The 15000-nt window shown below is 40.6% G+C and overlaps 1 protein-coding gene across 1 annotated transcript in view; it reads right to left on the bottom strand.

Annotated features, from left to right (window-relative positions):
- Window positions 1-14391, bottom strand: part of LOC138001467 (uncharacterized) — a 181506-nt gene extending 167115 nt beyond the window's left edge. The window contains exons 1-5 of the mRNA XM_068848086.1: window positions 14324-14391; window positions 8888-9067; window positions 6525-6600; window positions 6020-6197; window positions 4967-5026 (exon numbers count right to left, since the gene is read on the bottom strand). Coding sequence (XP_068704187.1) covers window positions 4967-5026; window positions 6020-6142 — 183 coding nt within the window. The 5' untranslated portion in view covers window positions 6143-6197; window positions 6525-6600; window positions 8888-9067; window positions 14324-14391. The remainder of the gene's footprint in view (window positions 1-4966; window positions 5027-6019; window positions 6198-6524; window positions 6601-8887; window positions 9068-14323) is intronic.
- Window positions 14392-15000: the final 609 nt, after the last annotated feature.

Below are 15000 nucleotides of genomic sequence, written 5' to 3'. Positions count from 1 at the left end.
ATGGCCGAGTGGAAGTTTTGGTCTGCCCACCGACAAAACTAAAAAAAAAAAACAAGAAGATCTTTCAGATCTTATAACCGCGCTTTGAAACTTTATCTGTTTTCTTACCACTATAGTCGCAACGTAGTACACATTCTAACGCAGTCCTTGTTGATTCACTGATGACTATAGACACAAAATCACCTGATCAATCTGTAACACAACAACGACTACACATGAACGTATTGCACCATCACTTATAGCCGTTGTGAAATCTCTGATTGCACCATCAGTCGTAGCCGTTGTAAAATCTCCGATGACGTAATGGCCTTAATTAATCTGGAACTTTCTTCGGGATATGTATTAGTATGAACGATACGATAATAACACTATTAACAACTGACAGCTTTCTATCTTAAAAGTCACGATTAAATTTAATTGGTTTTTTACACGAGTAAAGGGCTAGCAAAGTAATCACGAGAGTTACATAATTTAAAAATTACGTTATCCACCGCTATCTTTAGTACGGTAGTTATTTCCATACCAATAAAAGTTGCAAGGTCGACACCTTCCATGGATGACGTAATGGCTTTTTATGTATTCAATACTCGCTTCGAATCAAGCGCTTCAATAACACAAAAGGGCATTTTACTTTGTACTAAATAAAGAGCGGAATATTCATAAAATTTCGAGGACATTAACGTTTTAACAACTTTTGGCAAATAAACATATAAGTTGCGTGATTGGAAGTCCCACTGGCTATATGGCCGAGTGGAAGTTTGGGTCTGCTCACCGACAAAACAAAACAAAAATTAACAACGTGCAGAGCAAGAACCGGCCATATCGTCGGTGCTGACAAAGTGTGCGGAAATCCCACACAAAAACACCCGAACTAGACCTCAGTTGGTTGGTCCTACGATCGCGCGAGGTGTTCAAGCGAAAACTGATTTCTTGGGAGAACAATCGATCAAGAAATCAGTTTCTGTACTTATATTACATTTAAGGTCTTCTCTTTTTTATACGACTGATAGAACCTAGTGTATGTATATTTTTACTTAAATTCGTAAATATTTTATTCATGCAAAAACTAAGACTCGATTTTCGCCACTCACTCGAGTTCGGGTACCCTCTGCGAGAAGAGACGGCTGGACGCGTGGTGAGACGAGATTAGGTTTAAACCCGCGATCTCGGAATGTTAGAAGAACACTCGAAGAATTCGTAAATAACTAGCCTGTGGCTCGAGATTTACGAATTCTTCTCCTGTTCTACCAACATCCCGCGTGGTTTATCGTCCTAAAAACCATAGAAACTTGTGGTCTATTGCTTAAAAAGAATTGCAGTCAAAGACTGAAATATACTTGCTTACAATTAAAATTACTATGGTAAAATATAAATATGCAAATATGTAAAATCCTAGATAATTATATAATACACGTACTTATTAAGAATTGTAAAATCTTGAATTGTGATTAATAAAACTAGATTGACAACGCTTCGTTTTGCATTTAGGTAGTTTCAAACTTAGAACTCTTTCTAAGATTATAATTCAATGCTTTCACCTCCGGGAGAAGAAGGTGGAATCTGTGATTCTCATCGTTAGCGATCTGTTCGAAGAACTGTGACGTAATGCTCTGGCGCCTTTCACAAAGCGATTGAAGGCCAGCTTCATTGAGAGCCTCAGCCGTAACTGTGCTCTGGATGGATAATGCATTGCGCGTTTCTGAAGTCGCTCCAGGTCATTGCTAAGATAATTAAGCAGGCTATTGCCTACAAGCATATTCGGTCAATGGTCTTATGCGTGTAATGTAGAATTGAGTCAGTTCTTTGGTAGCTACTTTGGATCGTTTAACTTTTCTCAGAAAGTACAGCCTACATGCTGCTTTCTTTACGGTTTCAGAGATGTAAATGTTCCATTTAAGATCTCTACTTAAATTCAGTCCTAGGAGCTTAGCGTGGTTGACTACCTCGAGATTCGTATCATCTACATTGCCCGGATTCAAGCCCTTGTCTGACTTAGAGAAGTCTATCCTAAGTTCTTTACATTTGATTTCGTTAAGTTGGGACTTATCTGCCTTAGTTTTGTCACAAAGTTCATCTACAGCTGCTTGAATCCTGCTTGGTTGGTTTTTTACCACAGACTCCGAGATGGTAATATCGTCTACTTACTTCCATAATTGCACGCCAGGAACGCTGATATCATAATCATCATCAAAAACAGCCAAGGACCCAGTTTGGTCCCTTGTGGGACCGTCCGATCCCCGCAGTCAAATCCTGGCCTGATATATATCATTTATATAGGGCCCGGCAGGAATGGCTCGCTATTCAGAATGGGAGTCTTGCCCCAGCCTCACCCTCTGTTTCCAATCTTGGAGGAAATCGGTTGTCCAATGTATAATCATGTTTGGCAGATCAAAGGTGCGCAGCCTTCTCGCCAGAATTGAATCATCGATTAGATCAAATGCTTTTCTAAAGTCGAAAAGAACAACCCTGGTAGCTGCGCCGTTGCCATCGGTGTCATTGGTCCAACGATGGGTCATGTCGACGAGGGCGTGTACTGTTGAGAAATTTGGAATGGAGCCGAATTTTTGGCTGTCGATCTTGGCTACGACGGCTGGCTTTACAAACCTCTCCACTACAAAATCATCTGCCAACTTAGACAGGAGTGGGGTCAGTGAGATGAGTCGCAAATGCTTGGTCATATCTAGGATCATCCTTTGCTTTGGGACAGGAATAACATCAGCCTCCTTCCAGGCGTGCGGGAGGCAGCCCTCACGGTAAGAGGTGTTCATGATATCACGAATCGGGTCCGCAAGCAAGTCTACGTTTTCCTTGAGTAACCATCCAGGCATCCCATCAGGCCCATGGGCCTTAATAGGGTTGATTGCAGAGAGAGCTTTAAAAACCTCCGCTGAGGTGACAACAAGACTAGACTCAGAGATTGGAACAGGCTCTAAGGTTGGTTGGACGTTTTCTCTTCGCTTGATTGGCCGTGCTGATAAGCGATATAACATCTACTTGCTCGAGATAGGAACGGATAGCTTGACGATTACTTGCTCGCAGATCCCTCGATTTGACAGTGATCTTACTTTCCGAGGTTGTCAGGTGATCTTTAGGTTGTACTTCGACAGAGCAATGGTCTGACAAACCAAAGGCTGGTCGCTCGATTGGTGGGTCGTAGAAATCCTTAATTAAGGTTCGTTAGAACCTGATGATGCAGGTGTATTCCGTCCGCGCGTAGGGAAGTAAGCTGTTTGCTTGAGATCGAAATTCGATTTTAACTTCGCTGTGTCCACCTTGTTTATATCACCGAGCAAGATGATCCCACAGTTGGAATGGCGCGATTCGATAAAGGACAAACATTTCATCAGATAGACCAACATTTCCGAGTTCAAAGCTAACGGCGGAGGATGATAGATTACCTCGACAATAATATTATTCACGCCTCTCGGGAGTCGATGAGGTCGACTGTCCAGCCATAAAACTTCGAGAGATTCATCTGCTAGGTCTTCAACAATCGAGAAGGGGATGGTATCTTTGATGTACATGCAAACCCCGCCATGCATTATTTCCTCTCGGTCACGGCGAGCAATATGGTATTTTATGTTTGAGTGAGTTTCAGTCAGGATCCAGCACTTGGCTAAATGGCCTGACTTCTGGCTGTTATACACAATTGCGGTCTCATTCACAAGCAATCCTGCCAAGCCACCACATGCTGGAAAGGTGAGACTACAACACCGGGAACACTGTCGCCTACTCTTTTCGAATAGCGTGTGGGATCTTTAGCTTCCTACAGAGTTAATGAACAAAGACCCTGAGTGCTGGTCCGGCCGGAGTTGAACTCACAACCTCCCGCGTGACAGCCCGTTGCTCAACCAACTGAGCCATCCTTCTCCACAACAGAATCTCGTATGTGTGGTTTTAGCCATGACTCGATTATGCAAATGATATCGAAATTTGCATGTTGAACAACATGGCGAACCTCATGAATTTTAGGAGTTAGCGACATAACATTTCAGAGGAAGAAGGCTGGTACAAAATTTTTGGATGACCCCTTGCCAGAACGGTCAGCAGGAGGGTGTTTTAAAAGGACCCATACGCAGATGTTGGGATTATGCGACTTTCCCCAAGATTTACGCTTCACTTAGCGCGACTGAACAATGACGATTCCTCGGCGTTGAAATTGGTCTTTCCCTCTAACTGACCGTCCGGCTCTCTTTCCTCTATATCGTGCCCAAAACCTGTTTCCGAACCTGTTAAAGTCTTGCCTTGAAAGATTTGGTACCATTGCTTAAGTAGAAGATTGTCGAAACTAATATTAGACGGAGCTAATTACGAAGTGCTGCCATACCGGGCGCATAACATTAGAAATTCCTCCTTGTGGAACGAAAATTGCGGTAAATTATTCTTCTTAAATACCTTTTCTTCAAGCAAACGTTTAACAGATTGTGTGCGATATCGGAGCGATTCTTCCTTAATTTTGGTAAGAAATTTAAAAAATAGCTATTTGACAAATCGTTTCTACTGTAAAAGTTATTATAAAAGGGACTTCAGTGAAGGCGAATACTCTACTCGATAGTGAGAAGCCCTCCAAACTACGGATACGTCCTCGGCTCTCGTTCGAAAGTCTTCATCTCTCGATCTATGTTTATTCGCTGAGCTTGAAAGCAAAATCGTAAAAACATTATAGAACAACAGAGGGAAAACACTCTATTCGCAGATAAAATTCGACTTATAATAATCATGATATTTACCCGGGAAGCTCTACTCACCCAAGATGGTTTTCAGGAATGTCCTGCATCCGATCCAATTGGAATTTAGAAATATCGGTTTTTGAGGAGAGGGGAAAACCGGAGAACCCGCAGAAAAACCTCTTGGAGCAGAGTAAAGAGCAAACAGCAAACTTAACCCACATATGGTCCGAGCTCGGAATGGAACCCGGGCCACATTGATTGGAAGTGAGTGCAATCGCCACTACATCAACACTTACCAGATATTCGTAGTAGGCTATGACTCTCGAACGTACATCTGAAGAGATATTTATGTCTGCCTTTAAAAAAGAATCATTTAAGTTTCGTAAGTTGGGATTGACACGTGAAGAAAGGGTTAGGAAATATTTAAATAAGAGAAAGCAAATTACCAAAGGTGAACAGAGATAATTATACCTATAGCAAGCAAATCAAGAAATGGTACGAGTTCTTCGTTATCTTTTGTTTTGTTTTGTTATATTTTTGTTGCTATTATCACTGTCATTGTCATCTTAGTCGCCTTTTCCACCATCGGCAAAAAAAAAACTTAAGATTGCAGCGAAGGTAAGACTAACTCTACGAGTTTTACGAGTATGTGCAATTGCATAATTTTCGGGCGACCGCCAAACCTTCTGTGCTTCGTCGACACAGTAACTTCGCTGTTTGACTTCGTTTAAAGTGCCCCTGTGACCAAAAAATTATTTCTCATTTTTCTTTGGATTTCAAAACTGTGTTAACCAAACACTAAGCGACCAAAGTCTTAAGCCTTGATTTAAAAAAGACACCTGTTTATTTTAATTGGAATGTTCCTATTTAATGGTGAGCCATTACTAACTTTAAGATCTTGACAGAGTTGGATCAAGGAGAAAATGACATCAAAAGCTCACTAGTGCGTGTGTACGCCACATAATTAATATGCAGCACTTTCAGGCTTTCAGACTTTTAAGGCGCGTTTACACGACAGAGTAAAAATGGCACGGGTCCGATAAAAAGTGGAACGGTTCAATTCACTTTTGTAAAGAAATAGTGAACTTTTATCCGTTCCGCTACGGGACCATAGGCGGCTATGGTCCAATAGCGGAACGGATAAAAGTTCACGGGCCTTTAAACTCCCGTTTTGCATATACGACAAGCTACATTCACACGCTGAAATTTTAAGCTAGTCAGCCATGTTTTAAGTGAATTCTCCAAATTTCTTGTCGAAGGTGAATAAGGACGTGAACAATGTCAGCATATAAGAGCCTTAAAACTGCGAAACTTGAGTTTCACGTAAAACCACAATTCTATAGCCTTACCATGTGATCTTTAATGACACGCAGATGATGTACGTATCTGGCTCTCTTTGAATAGAAGTTCGTCACCATTGACGTCATTCCACCCAAAATTAACCCATAGAACAATCCAATCCCCACCAGCATGGAAAGTATGGAAAACCATTTCTCTCCCAATGTGACAGCATATATATCTCCATAACTGAAAAGGAATAGTAGCGTTAAAGTATGCATTGATAAGTAAGTTGCTAATATTTTGCATAATCGTAAGGATTTCGAAAGGGATTAAAACTGCAGTACCCTAAGTTAGTTCAAGCTGAAGGAAGAGATCTCATCTCTCATCGCTAGAAATGAACGAATACAGCGTCGGTATAACGGCGTTCCCACGTTGCTCACTATCATTATTGACCAAGAGGTTGCATAAAGCGTTAAGCGTTTTATGTTGCATGACTTTGGGCTGACATCATTATATTTTTCCTTACATTTGGTCGACAATGTTACAAGGCGTTAGCCGGGGCTAAAAACTTACCCAGTCCCTGTGACAGTTGCAGCCGCCCAGTAAAGTGACAAAATGTACCTCTTTCCAACACTGACCGTCTCCACACCTGAATTTAAAGTTTTGAGTTAAACAAATACTGCATATAGACACCATCAAATGTTATCAGTCTCAAATCATGCCTACTCTTAGGATTTTGAGATTCAACAGAGACAAAGAAATACGAACATGTGGTAAAAACTATTCACACGATGTTTTGATGACCTTAGGGTTTGTCGACTCAAATCTGTTGATTGCCCAAAACACACGTGAACGAAAATAACGCAATTAAGCAAGAACAATGGCAGTTTGGCTAACACAATTTTGTTTAGCGCTGCCCTCATCGTCCCTTTTATAGTGACTAAAAAGAATACTAACTTCTTTTACAACATGACAACGAATTGCAAGTGAAAAGGAAAAATCATTGAAGGCCTCGAAAGCAAACCTTGTCTAGATCAAGAGTTGGAGGTTTTCTGAAACATTTTTACGTGAGTCGTTACCATGACAACTAATTCCTTTTGCAAAAAGATGAAAAAAAACCTTTTTTTTTTTCTACTGCAAGTGATCTGTCTTGAAAAGTTTCATTATGGAAGGCCTCAGTATGCTTCTAACGTCACAAGGAAAGGAAATGGAAAAATCAGCAAGACAGAATTGGGTTTTATAGATTGCCTAGCATAATTCTTGGCATAATAAATGGTGATTTTTAAAAAGTAGTATTACTAGCGTAATCGATATCGGTATACATTGATAAGCCTGAGACTATGTTTTAGTTGCATTCGCAGTTTAATAACGGAGGGATGGCCTCCCAAGGAGGCTGGCAGTCTGGCACGAGATGACGGGAACCGGAAGTTTCTGTTGATGATGTGGGTCCCAATACCTCTCATTTGCCAATTTGGAAAATGACGTCAGGCCACGCCTCTCGATAGCTTGAAGCTATCTGGGTGAAACGAGTGACCAAAACCAGCAAACATAGCCAGAGACACTACATTAAGTTTACAAACGCATTACAGAGAACAATTGAAGACTCAATGGTATTTTTTAAACATTCGGAATTGAGCAACTACCCCTTGAAAAGACTCTGCAAATTTGTTAGGGAAATAAGGAAGTCCCTAGATGATTTACATATACTGGCAAAAACTAACGATAAAAACGTCCGACGTTTCGGCGACATCTTGGCGCCATTGTCAAGGGAAACTAAATTAAATATGCGATCTCAAGAGAAACTAAGAGTCCAGAGTCATTAATTTGCATGAGTTAGACAAAGACCTTAGCGCGAATTGAGTCTGATTGTACATTTAAACACGGTCGTAATTGTTTAATGAGTAACATCTCATTAACAAGAGAATCAAACAATCAAACCTAGATGATTGTCCGAGGTATTGCCCAATCAAGAAAATGTAACTTCAACAAAACTATAAGCTGTAAAATTTTGGATAGACTGAAATCTAAACACAGTATGGGAAATGACAAAAGGATATCCTTCACCTTGAGATACGTATTTTCGCAAGTAATGCTAACAGATATTGAAGTTCCTACCGTTCAAAAGAATTCATTGACGACATCTGTCATTGAGATTGTTTAAGCTTAGGAATAACTGCGCACGCAGTGTTAATTTTGAGTAAGAAAAATAATCTAAGGTTTGAGAGATTTGCGTGTTTGAGCGCTTCGGTTTGCCTTCGTTCACTGTAGATGACTATTTTCTACTGAAAGTTTGAGTTTTACTCTCCTGAATTAGAATAGACTGTCGTTAAATTCACCAACCCATATTATTTTTGCTTTAATTTTTCCCTATTTCCATCACAAGTTTCACGAACGGTTAGTCCGTTGTCAGTTCATGTGTGTAGCGTCTGTACACAAAAGCCAAAACGTTGGTCAATATCCCGACCATTCTCGCTCTAAGGAGCATTAGACACATCACATAAAAGGTCATAAAAGGAAAAAGAACTCACCTCTCTCTTTGTAAATGTGTTCACTTCAAATCAGAGGTCAGTACAGGTCGATGCGTGGCCGATAAAAAAGTCCACGGTTGTCATGTCTGTCGGCAAGCGCGACGAAAGCTGACGTAATGTCTTATCTTATTTGTTCAAAAACTATTAAGCGGTCTATTTTATGCCTTAATCGATCCATATGAAGTCCATGTCCTGTCAAAACCTAACCACAGCCGTTCGAAAACAATACCCACATTTTCAAAACAATAAAATAGCCGGAAATTCACGTAAAACAAAGTGGCTCACGAATTACGTTTAATTCAAAATCATTAAAATGTTGAATTCTATTACAGCAAGTGAGTGCGTTCATTTCAGAAACCATCAAACTGATCAATTTTTATTAGTATAATTAGTATAATTAGTATTTACCTGTGCTAAGCTTGATTGCCCAACTTTCCTCGTCACATGTGGGGTTACCAGATCCAAAGTTATGACATGCCAGTGAATACCAAACGCATGCTGTTAAATGAAGAGTTATTGTACCGATGGCTGTATCCTTGATTACCCGAATAACAACTGTGTTGGATCGCAGCTCGTTCTCCCGGGATCCTAAAAAGGAAATAATGAAGAGGTTTAAAAAAAGTAAAAGGAAAAATTTGGCCTTCTGGTAAATAAAACCAGGCTTCGCCGAACATTTCTGAAATAAGGAGGATGCCGTATGTCTACACCCTTTTTACCTTTTCATCGTCCGGTAGAGTGTAGTCTCGACAACCTGAGCGAAAGTCATCTTCAGTGTCAAGTGATTGGTTACTAATCCGCGATTAATTAAATAACAATTAAGGTTTAAAACACCCGTTACCCGGTCGCCGGGCCGGGCACTCTTGGTTGAGCAGATAAGCAGGCTAAAAATGGTAATATGCTGGTGGTTACAGTGTTTACGAAACCTCTCAGAATCGGTTTAAAGGCCGTTCCAGATGATTTCACAAACCCCGGGCATTTGAACTGTTGAAGATTGGATTGTTCAAATTACCGCCCTCTCGGGACCAAAATAGTGTTCAAATGCCCTACGTGGTTTTTTTTAATATCTGGTGACTTCAACCGACTGAACATTAAGGGTTTATCGAGACATTGTCATCTAAAACAAATCGTTATAAGGTACCTACTCGCAAGGATGCTAAGCTAGACCTTGTGCTAACGAAAATGCATGAATTCTACACTTTTCCACAGCATCGTGGCAGCTTCCCCGACGTCTGAGAAAGTTATCATCAACACTAAGAGAAAGGTTACTAAGCAGAGAGTGGTTACTAAGCGTGACCAACGGCCAATTTGTCAGGCAGGGATGGGGAGATAACTAAATAGTGTTGGCTGGCCATTGTTGTTCTCTCCACTAGAGAGCTGTGAGGATACGTCGGACGAAATTCAGCATTAAGTCATTCTCTCTAAAATTCTGTATTTTAATGCATGCAAAACAAGTGCGCGTTAGCTCAGCTGACACGCCATGGATGACCCTGAGACTTAAGAAATTGATCCAGAAAAGACAAAAGGCTTTTACCACATACGGTGCGAATTCTACTGTGTTCAAGCAGTACAGAAACTTAGTGAAACCGGGAGAGAAAAACTTGCAGAGGGAGGTATTATGGGTTCACTAAAGGGTGAACATCCCAAAAGGTGGTGAAGTGCAGCGCCTGAGTGATTCCAACACCGACATGGCCGTCGTATCACATGAGTGCAATCAAAGAATTGATTCACGTTTTAAGACTTTATTTTCAACCTAACTAACCAGTAAAAATGTTTAACTGTAATAGACCAAACGTCTTTATCAAAATTACATAAACCTGCCGCAATCTTTAAATTTCCCTTTTTTTATTCTTAAACCTGAAAAACATCGGCTGCATTACCACTTTTCTCGTCTTTCTGAAGTATGACAGAGCAGTAGCAGCAATGTTTTGTTGAGAGGGAGAGATGGATGAAGTTTGCTGCGTTATTGATCTCAGATAATAATGGACTTAAGCACCCGCGTTTTTGAGACGCGGACGGCAACGGGAAGTGAGCTGTTTTCCCCTTTAACTTGTCTTCACACAACCACATTTATATTGCTAAGTATCATTTCTCCATTACAAATGATTAGTATAAAAATCTGGGAGATACCAGTGTCCTGGCACGCGAAATGTTCACTTCCGGTTGCCGTCCTCGTCTTAAAAACGCGCTTGCTTAAGCTCCCTAATAACAGGGTGTCAAGTGACAAACGACACTCAGAAAATAGGAAAATAGGAAAGATATTGGTCAAAAATTAGGGAAAAAATAGGAAGTTTAAAAACCAAAATAGGAAAAAAATAGGAAACTTTTTCTACGTTATGGCATCTAAACAATTCAAACACCAACTCTGTTCAACTCAGTGATTTATTTGACAGACAGTCAATGGTGGACATTGACTTTGACATTGACATTGACATTGACTTTGAGGAGCAAGGATGGCACAGTCGGTTAGTGCGCGGCCGTGGTGCAAGAGGTCCTGAGTTCGATTCCCGGATCTCGCATCCTTGTTTCAACTTCTTTCCTTTCCGTGTAGCTAAGTAGCTTTAAATACCCGTAAAACGGAGCACTGATGGAGAGGGGGGAGTAAAATGAGCGCACCGTCGACCTCAGGTTTGTCAGTTGAATTACTGTTACGAGTTATCGACGTTAAATATGGTTGCTTTACTTTACTTTACTTTACTTTACTTTACTTTACTTTACTTTACTTTACTTTACTTATAGCCAAAAGAGCAAATAACCAGCTTTGCCACGTTAACTGTCATCAAATGCAAAATAGGGCCAATAAAAGTAATGTGAAATAAATCCAGCAAGATGACATGTGCTCATTATTTTTTTTGCTCTCTTATCAAGTTGGGTAACCTTATCTCTGCTTTCTTTCTTGCTCGCACTTGCTGCTGATGACATGGCTTTATCCAGCAGATTGTGCTGTCTGCCGTTCGGCAATTTTCGTTTTTCATCTATTTTTTCCAAGCCTATCATTGCACTGTCCCGTTTGGCTACATTTACGCTCTGTTTATTTACAGTTGTTGCCGAGAGGGCATCATGCAGTTTAGATGTTACATCACTAAGTAATTCATCAGCTGCCTTTAAGTCTGCTCTTATTACTTCTTCCTCTTTCATTAGGGCTTCCTAGCACTTTTCAAGGGACTGTCTGGCATCTCGTCTTCAGTTTTTCGTATTTTTTCAGCTTCCTTCTTGTTTTGTTCAGCTGCCACCCTCTTCTTTTCATCTTATTGTTTTTCTTTCTCGAGAGCTGACCGTACAGATTGTTTTAGCTCTGTTGTGATTGCAATGTTCTCGGGTTGACCATTCACAGGATCATAAAATCTGACTGCCTTCTTTTCAGTACGCAAACCTGTGATAGTCACTTCTCTTAGTGCTGACCTGTCACTGGTGATGGCTCTTGCACTTATTGAAAGACTTCTCTCAGAGTCATCACTGTAGGCAGAGATTGATAACGACTGTTACCATCAAATGACTTTAATAGGAAGACTGCATTCCAGAAATGATCTATACGCTGATCTGTGTCAAGGTCTGATACATCGTGGTCTGCTTGCAACGATTTCCACTCATCCACAACAGACGAAGCATCTAATTTAGGTTGCAGATTCCTTGTAAGAATGGATGCATCTGTGGATCTGCGATTCCTTCTGATGGGACTTAGGTAACCAGGGTCTCCCAAGAACTTATTGCCTAGGGGTAACCTTAACTGAAGATTGGCTCCAGTGGCTGAGTAAAATGCTCTAATACCTAGAATAGCCAGCTCCTGCTTTGCTGGATTTAAGAACGCCAAGGCCTTTCTGGTTTGAACGCCAGTAACAAGTTCATTGCCAGTTAGCTGCAACTTGACATCTACACAAGAAACAGAACCAAGTGCAGCACCATATTTGCTTTCCAGTGCAGTGGGCTGTATGAATCTTCGCATTAACTTGAGGAGGGTTAGGCGCATACTGTCATAACCCAAGTGTATGGTCGGAGCGCTCTTCTGGAAGAGAGTAAGGAAATCTTCAAATGAGGAACAGTGTTCTTCACAAATTCAAGCAGAACTTTAGTTACATCCTTTTCTACTCCTCCGATCATTGCCTCCACTCGTTTGTAGTTGATCCTCTTAGGTGCTGTTTTCTCATCCTTTCCAAGATCTCTGATAAAATGGCATATAGCGTCCCACTTTTCAATAATGCGAGAAATAGCAGGACCAATACTTAGCCAACCTATCTCAGTGTGCTGCTGGAATGTCAAAATGTCCTTATTGGTAGTCTTTCCCTTCTTGCTGCACTGTGCTTAAAAATGGCATCTACATCCAAACAAAGCTGATCTACATCCTTTCCATACTTCTCTAAGCCTTTCCCAAACGCATTGTGAACAACATGAAGTACACAGCTTCCCGGATCCACAAAACCAGCAAAATGTATAATCATCATCTTTGATCATTTACTGCAATTCATTCAAAATAGTTTTATTTACATTTGGCCATCCCGAGCAAGTGCAATAAGTTTTTCTAATGGAATGCCATCATCCTTCATTTCTCGAGTCCCTTTAACGCTACAGTTATCCTTTTTTGCCAAGTGTGTTCCATTTAACATTTCTATGTCTAACTCAGCAAGTTAACCATGTTTTTCACTAATTTTCTAACGCAAAAAAAGTATGAGAACATTTTAACACAAAATCTGTAACATGGATTTGAAACATGTATATTTCTCAAAAAAATTATGCCGTTATAATACCATTCTTTGATACAATTTTCAAAATATCATTTCCATTTTTTGTCCAAATACAATTCCCATGCTTAAGTTTGTGAAAAAGGAGAGGGAGGTTCCCATGCGATGAAAAAACCACCTCTCCCTTTCGTTTCCAAAGAGTTTTTACATGTTTTTCACTGAAACGCATGGCAAAGGACTGGGACTAGTTGCGCATGTGCCTTCTCCCATGTACTCGCATGTGTTTAAACAGTCCTGCTATAAAATATCCCGCTAGCTACACAGGCTAAACAGCCTTTTTCCGAGTGGCCTTCGATTATATTGAGGTCCTCGTTGAACACATACAAGAGGCTATTCAGATCGTCAAAGGCACCCGCTGACGACTGATAGGAGCGCGGATTAACCACTGTCGCAGAAGACTGAACTAGTACAACCTGAACAAACTACATCTGGCAACGACTTGACAAACTCAAACAACTTATATATACAGACTAACGTACTTGACATCGTACGGAAAATTGCTGGATCGAAACGAAACTTTAGCCCAGGTTGTCGAAACGTCAGTCAGTGTCTTCTCAGGACCACACTTAAATCGTACGTTTCTTCATTATGATATGACTTCTGGATTCAAACCATTTACTGCTTTTGATAAAGTTAGTAAACAAACACATAAGGGAGCACGGATGGCGTAGTGGCGAGATCACTCGCCTCGCATCAGAGCGGCCCGGGTTCTAATTCCAGACTCGGCGTCAAATGTGGGTTGAATGTTTGCTGATTCTCTACTGTGCTCCGAGAGGTTTGTCTCCAGGTACTCCGGTTTTCCCTTCCCCTCAAAAACTAATATGGTTTCATACATATATTAATTTGATTAATTTCATTTGTGCACGACTGCACAAGCTGTTCAGCTTTAAACATATCGTGTGAAAATAAAGGTTTAATTATTATTTCAAGTTGTTTTCGGCCACTTAAACACTTTCGTCATCATAACATTAAAGGACTGGTTTTTTTAAGGTGACAAACGGAAAATGCGACACGAATTAAAAAACAGACGTGAAGTTTTCGGGACTTTAAATTTAACAAAAAAAGCTTTACTAAAGTTTAAAGAACGGCTAACTAATAAAAGCAAACTTACCAAAGAATGATGCAAGCCTGAGCACTCTTAAAGTGCGGTTTAACCTCAATAAAGCCAATGTCTGATGACTATGCAAGTGAGTCTTGACTCCAAAAGCAAGAAAATCCAACGGCAGAATGGTCAACAAGTCCAACACAAACTGTCCTCGAAGGTAGCTTCGACGTATCAACGATGTATTGTTGACAAGAGTTCCTTTGCTATAATATCCAACGCGAAATCGAAGCAACATGTCCAAGAGAAACAAGACGTCAAAGATGTAAGCAAAAACCCAAAAAACTGTTTCCTTTGAATTGAGACTTGCTTGAAAAGGAACAATTAGGCAAGTGAGAAAAGTGCAAAATGTATTGACGGTTTCCCAGAAACGGTATTTGTTCGAGCGAGGATTGATCACAAAGGTTCTTTTTTCGAAATGCGGATCGTTATTAGCGAAAGAAGCCCCTCTGAAAGTTATTTGTACTGGATGGACCCACGAAGATGACATTTTCAGCAGTTAAAACTCCTTTGACTTTGTACTTCGAGAGCAGCGTTGTGTGCTGAAAACCATTTGTTGTTTTTTTCTTGCGTACGCTACAATGACGCAATAGTGGCTTTCGTTGGCTTTCGTGAATCTACTCAGCGCGCGAGTTGCTCTCGTTCAGCCTCGTTCGCAGGTTCCGCAAGAGAATATATTTGCAAGC

This window comes from Montipora foliosa, chromosome 1 (genome assembly GCF_036669935.1).
Source record: "Montipora foliosa isolate CH-2021 chromosome 1, ASM3666993v2, whole genome shotgun sequence".
Lineage (NCBI taxonomy): Eukaryota > Metazoa > Cnidaria > Anthozoa > Scleractinia > Acroporidae > Montipora > Montipora foliosa.
This window is presented reverse-complemented; position numbering and strand designations above follow the sequence as displayed.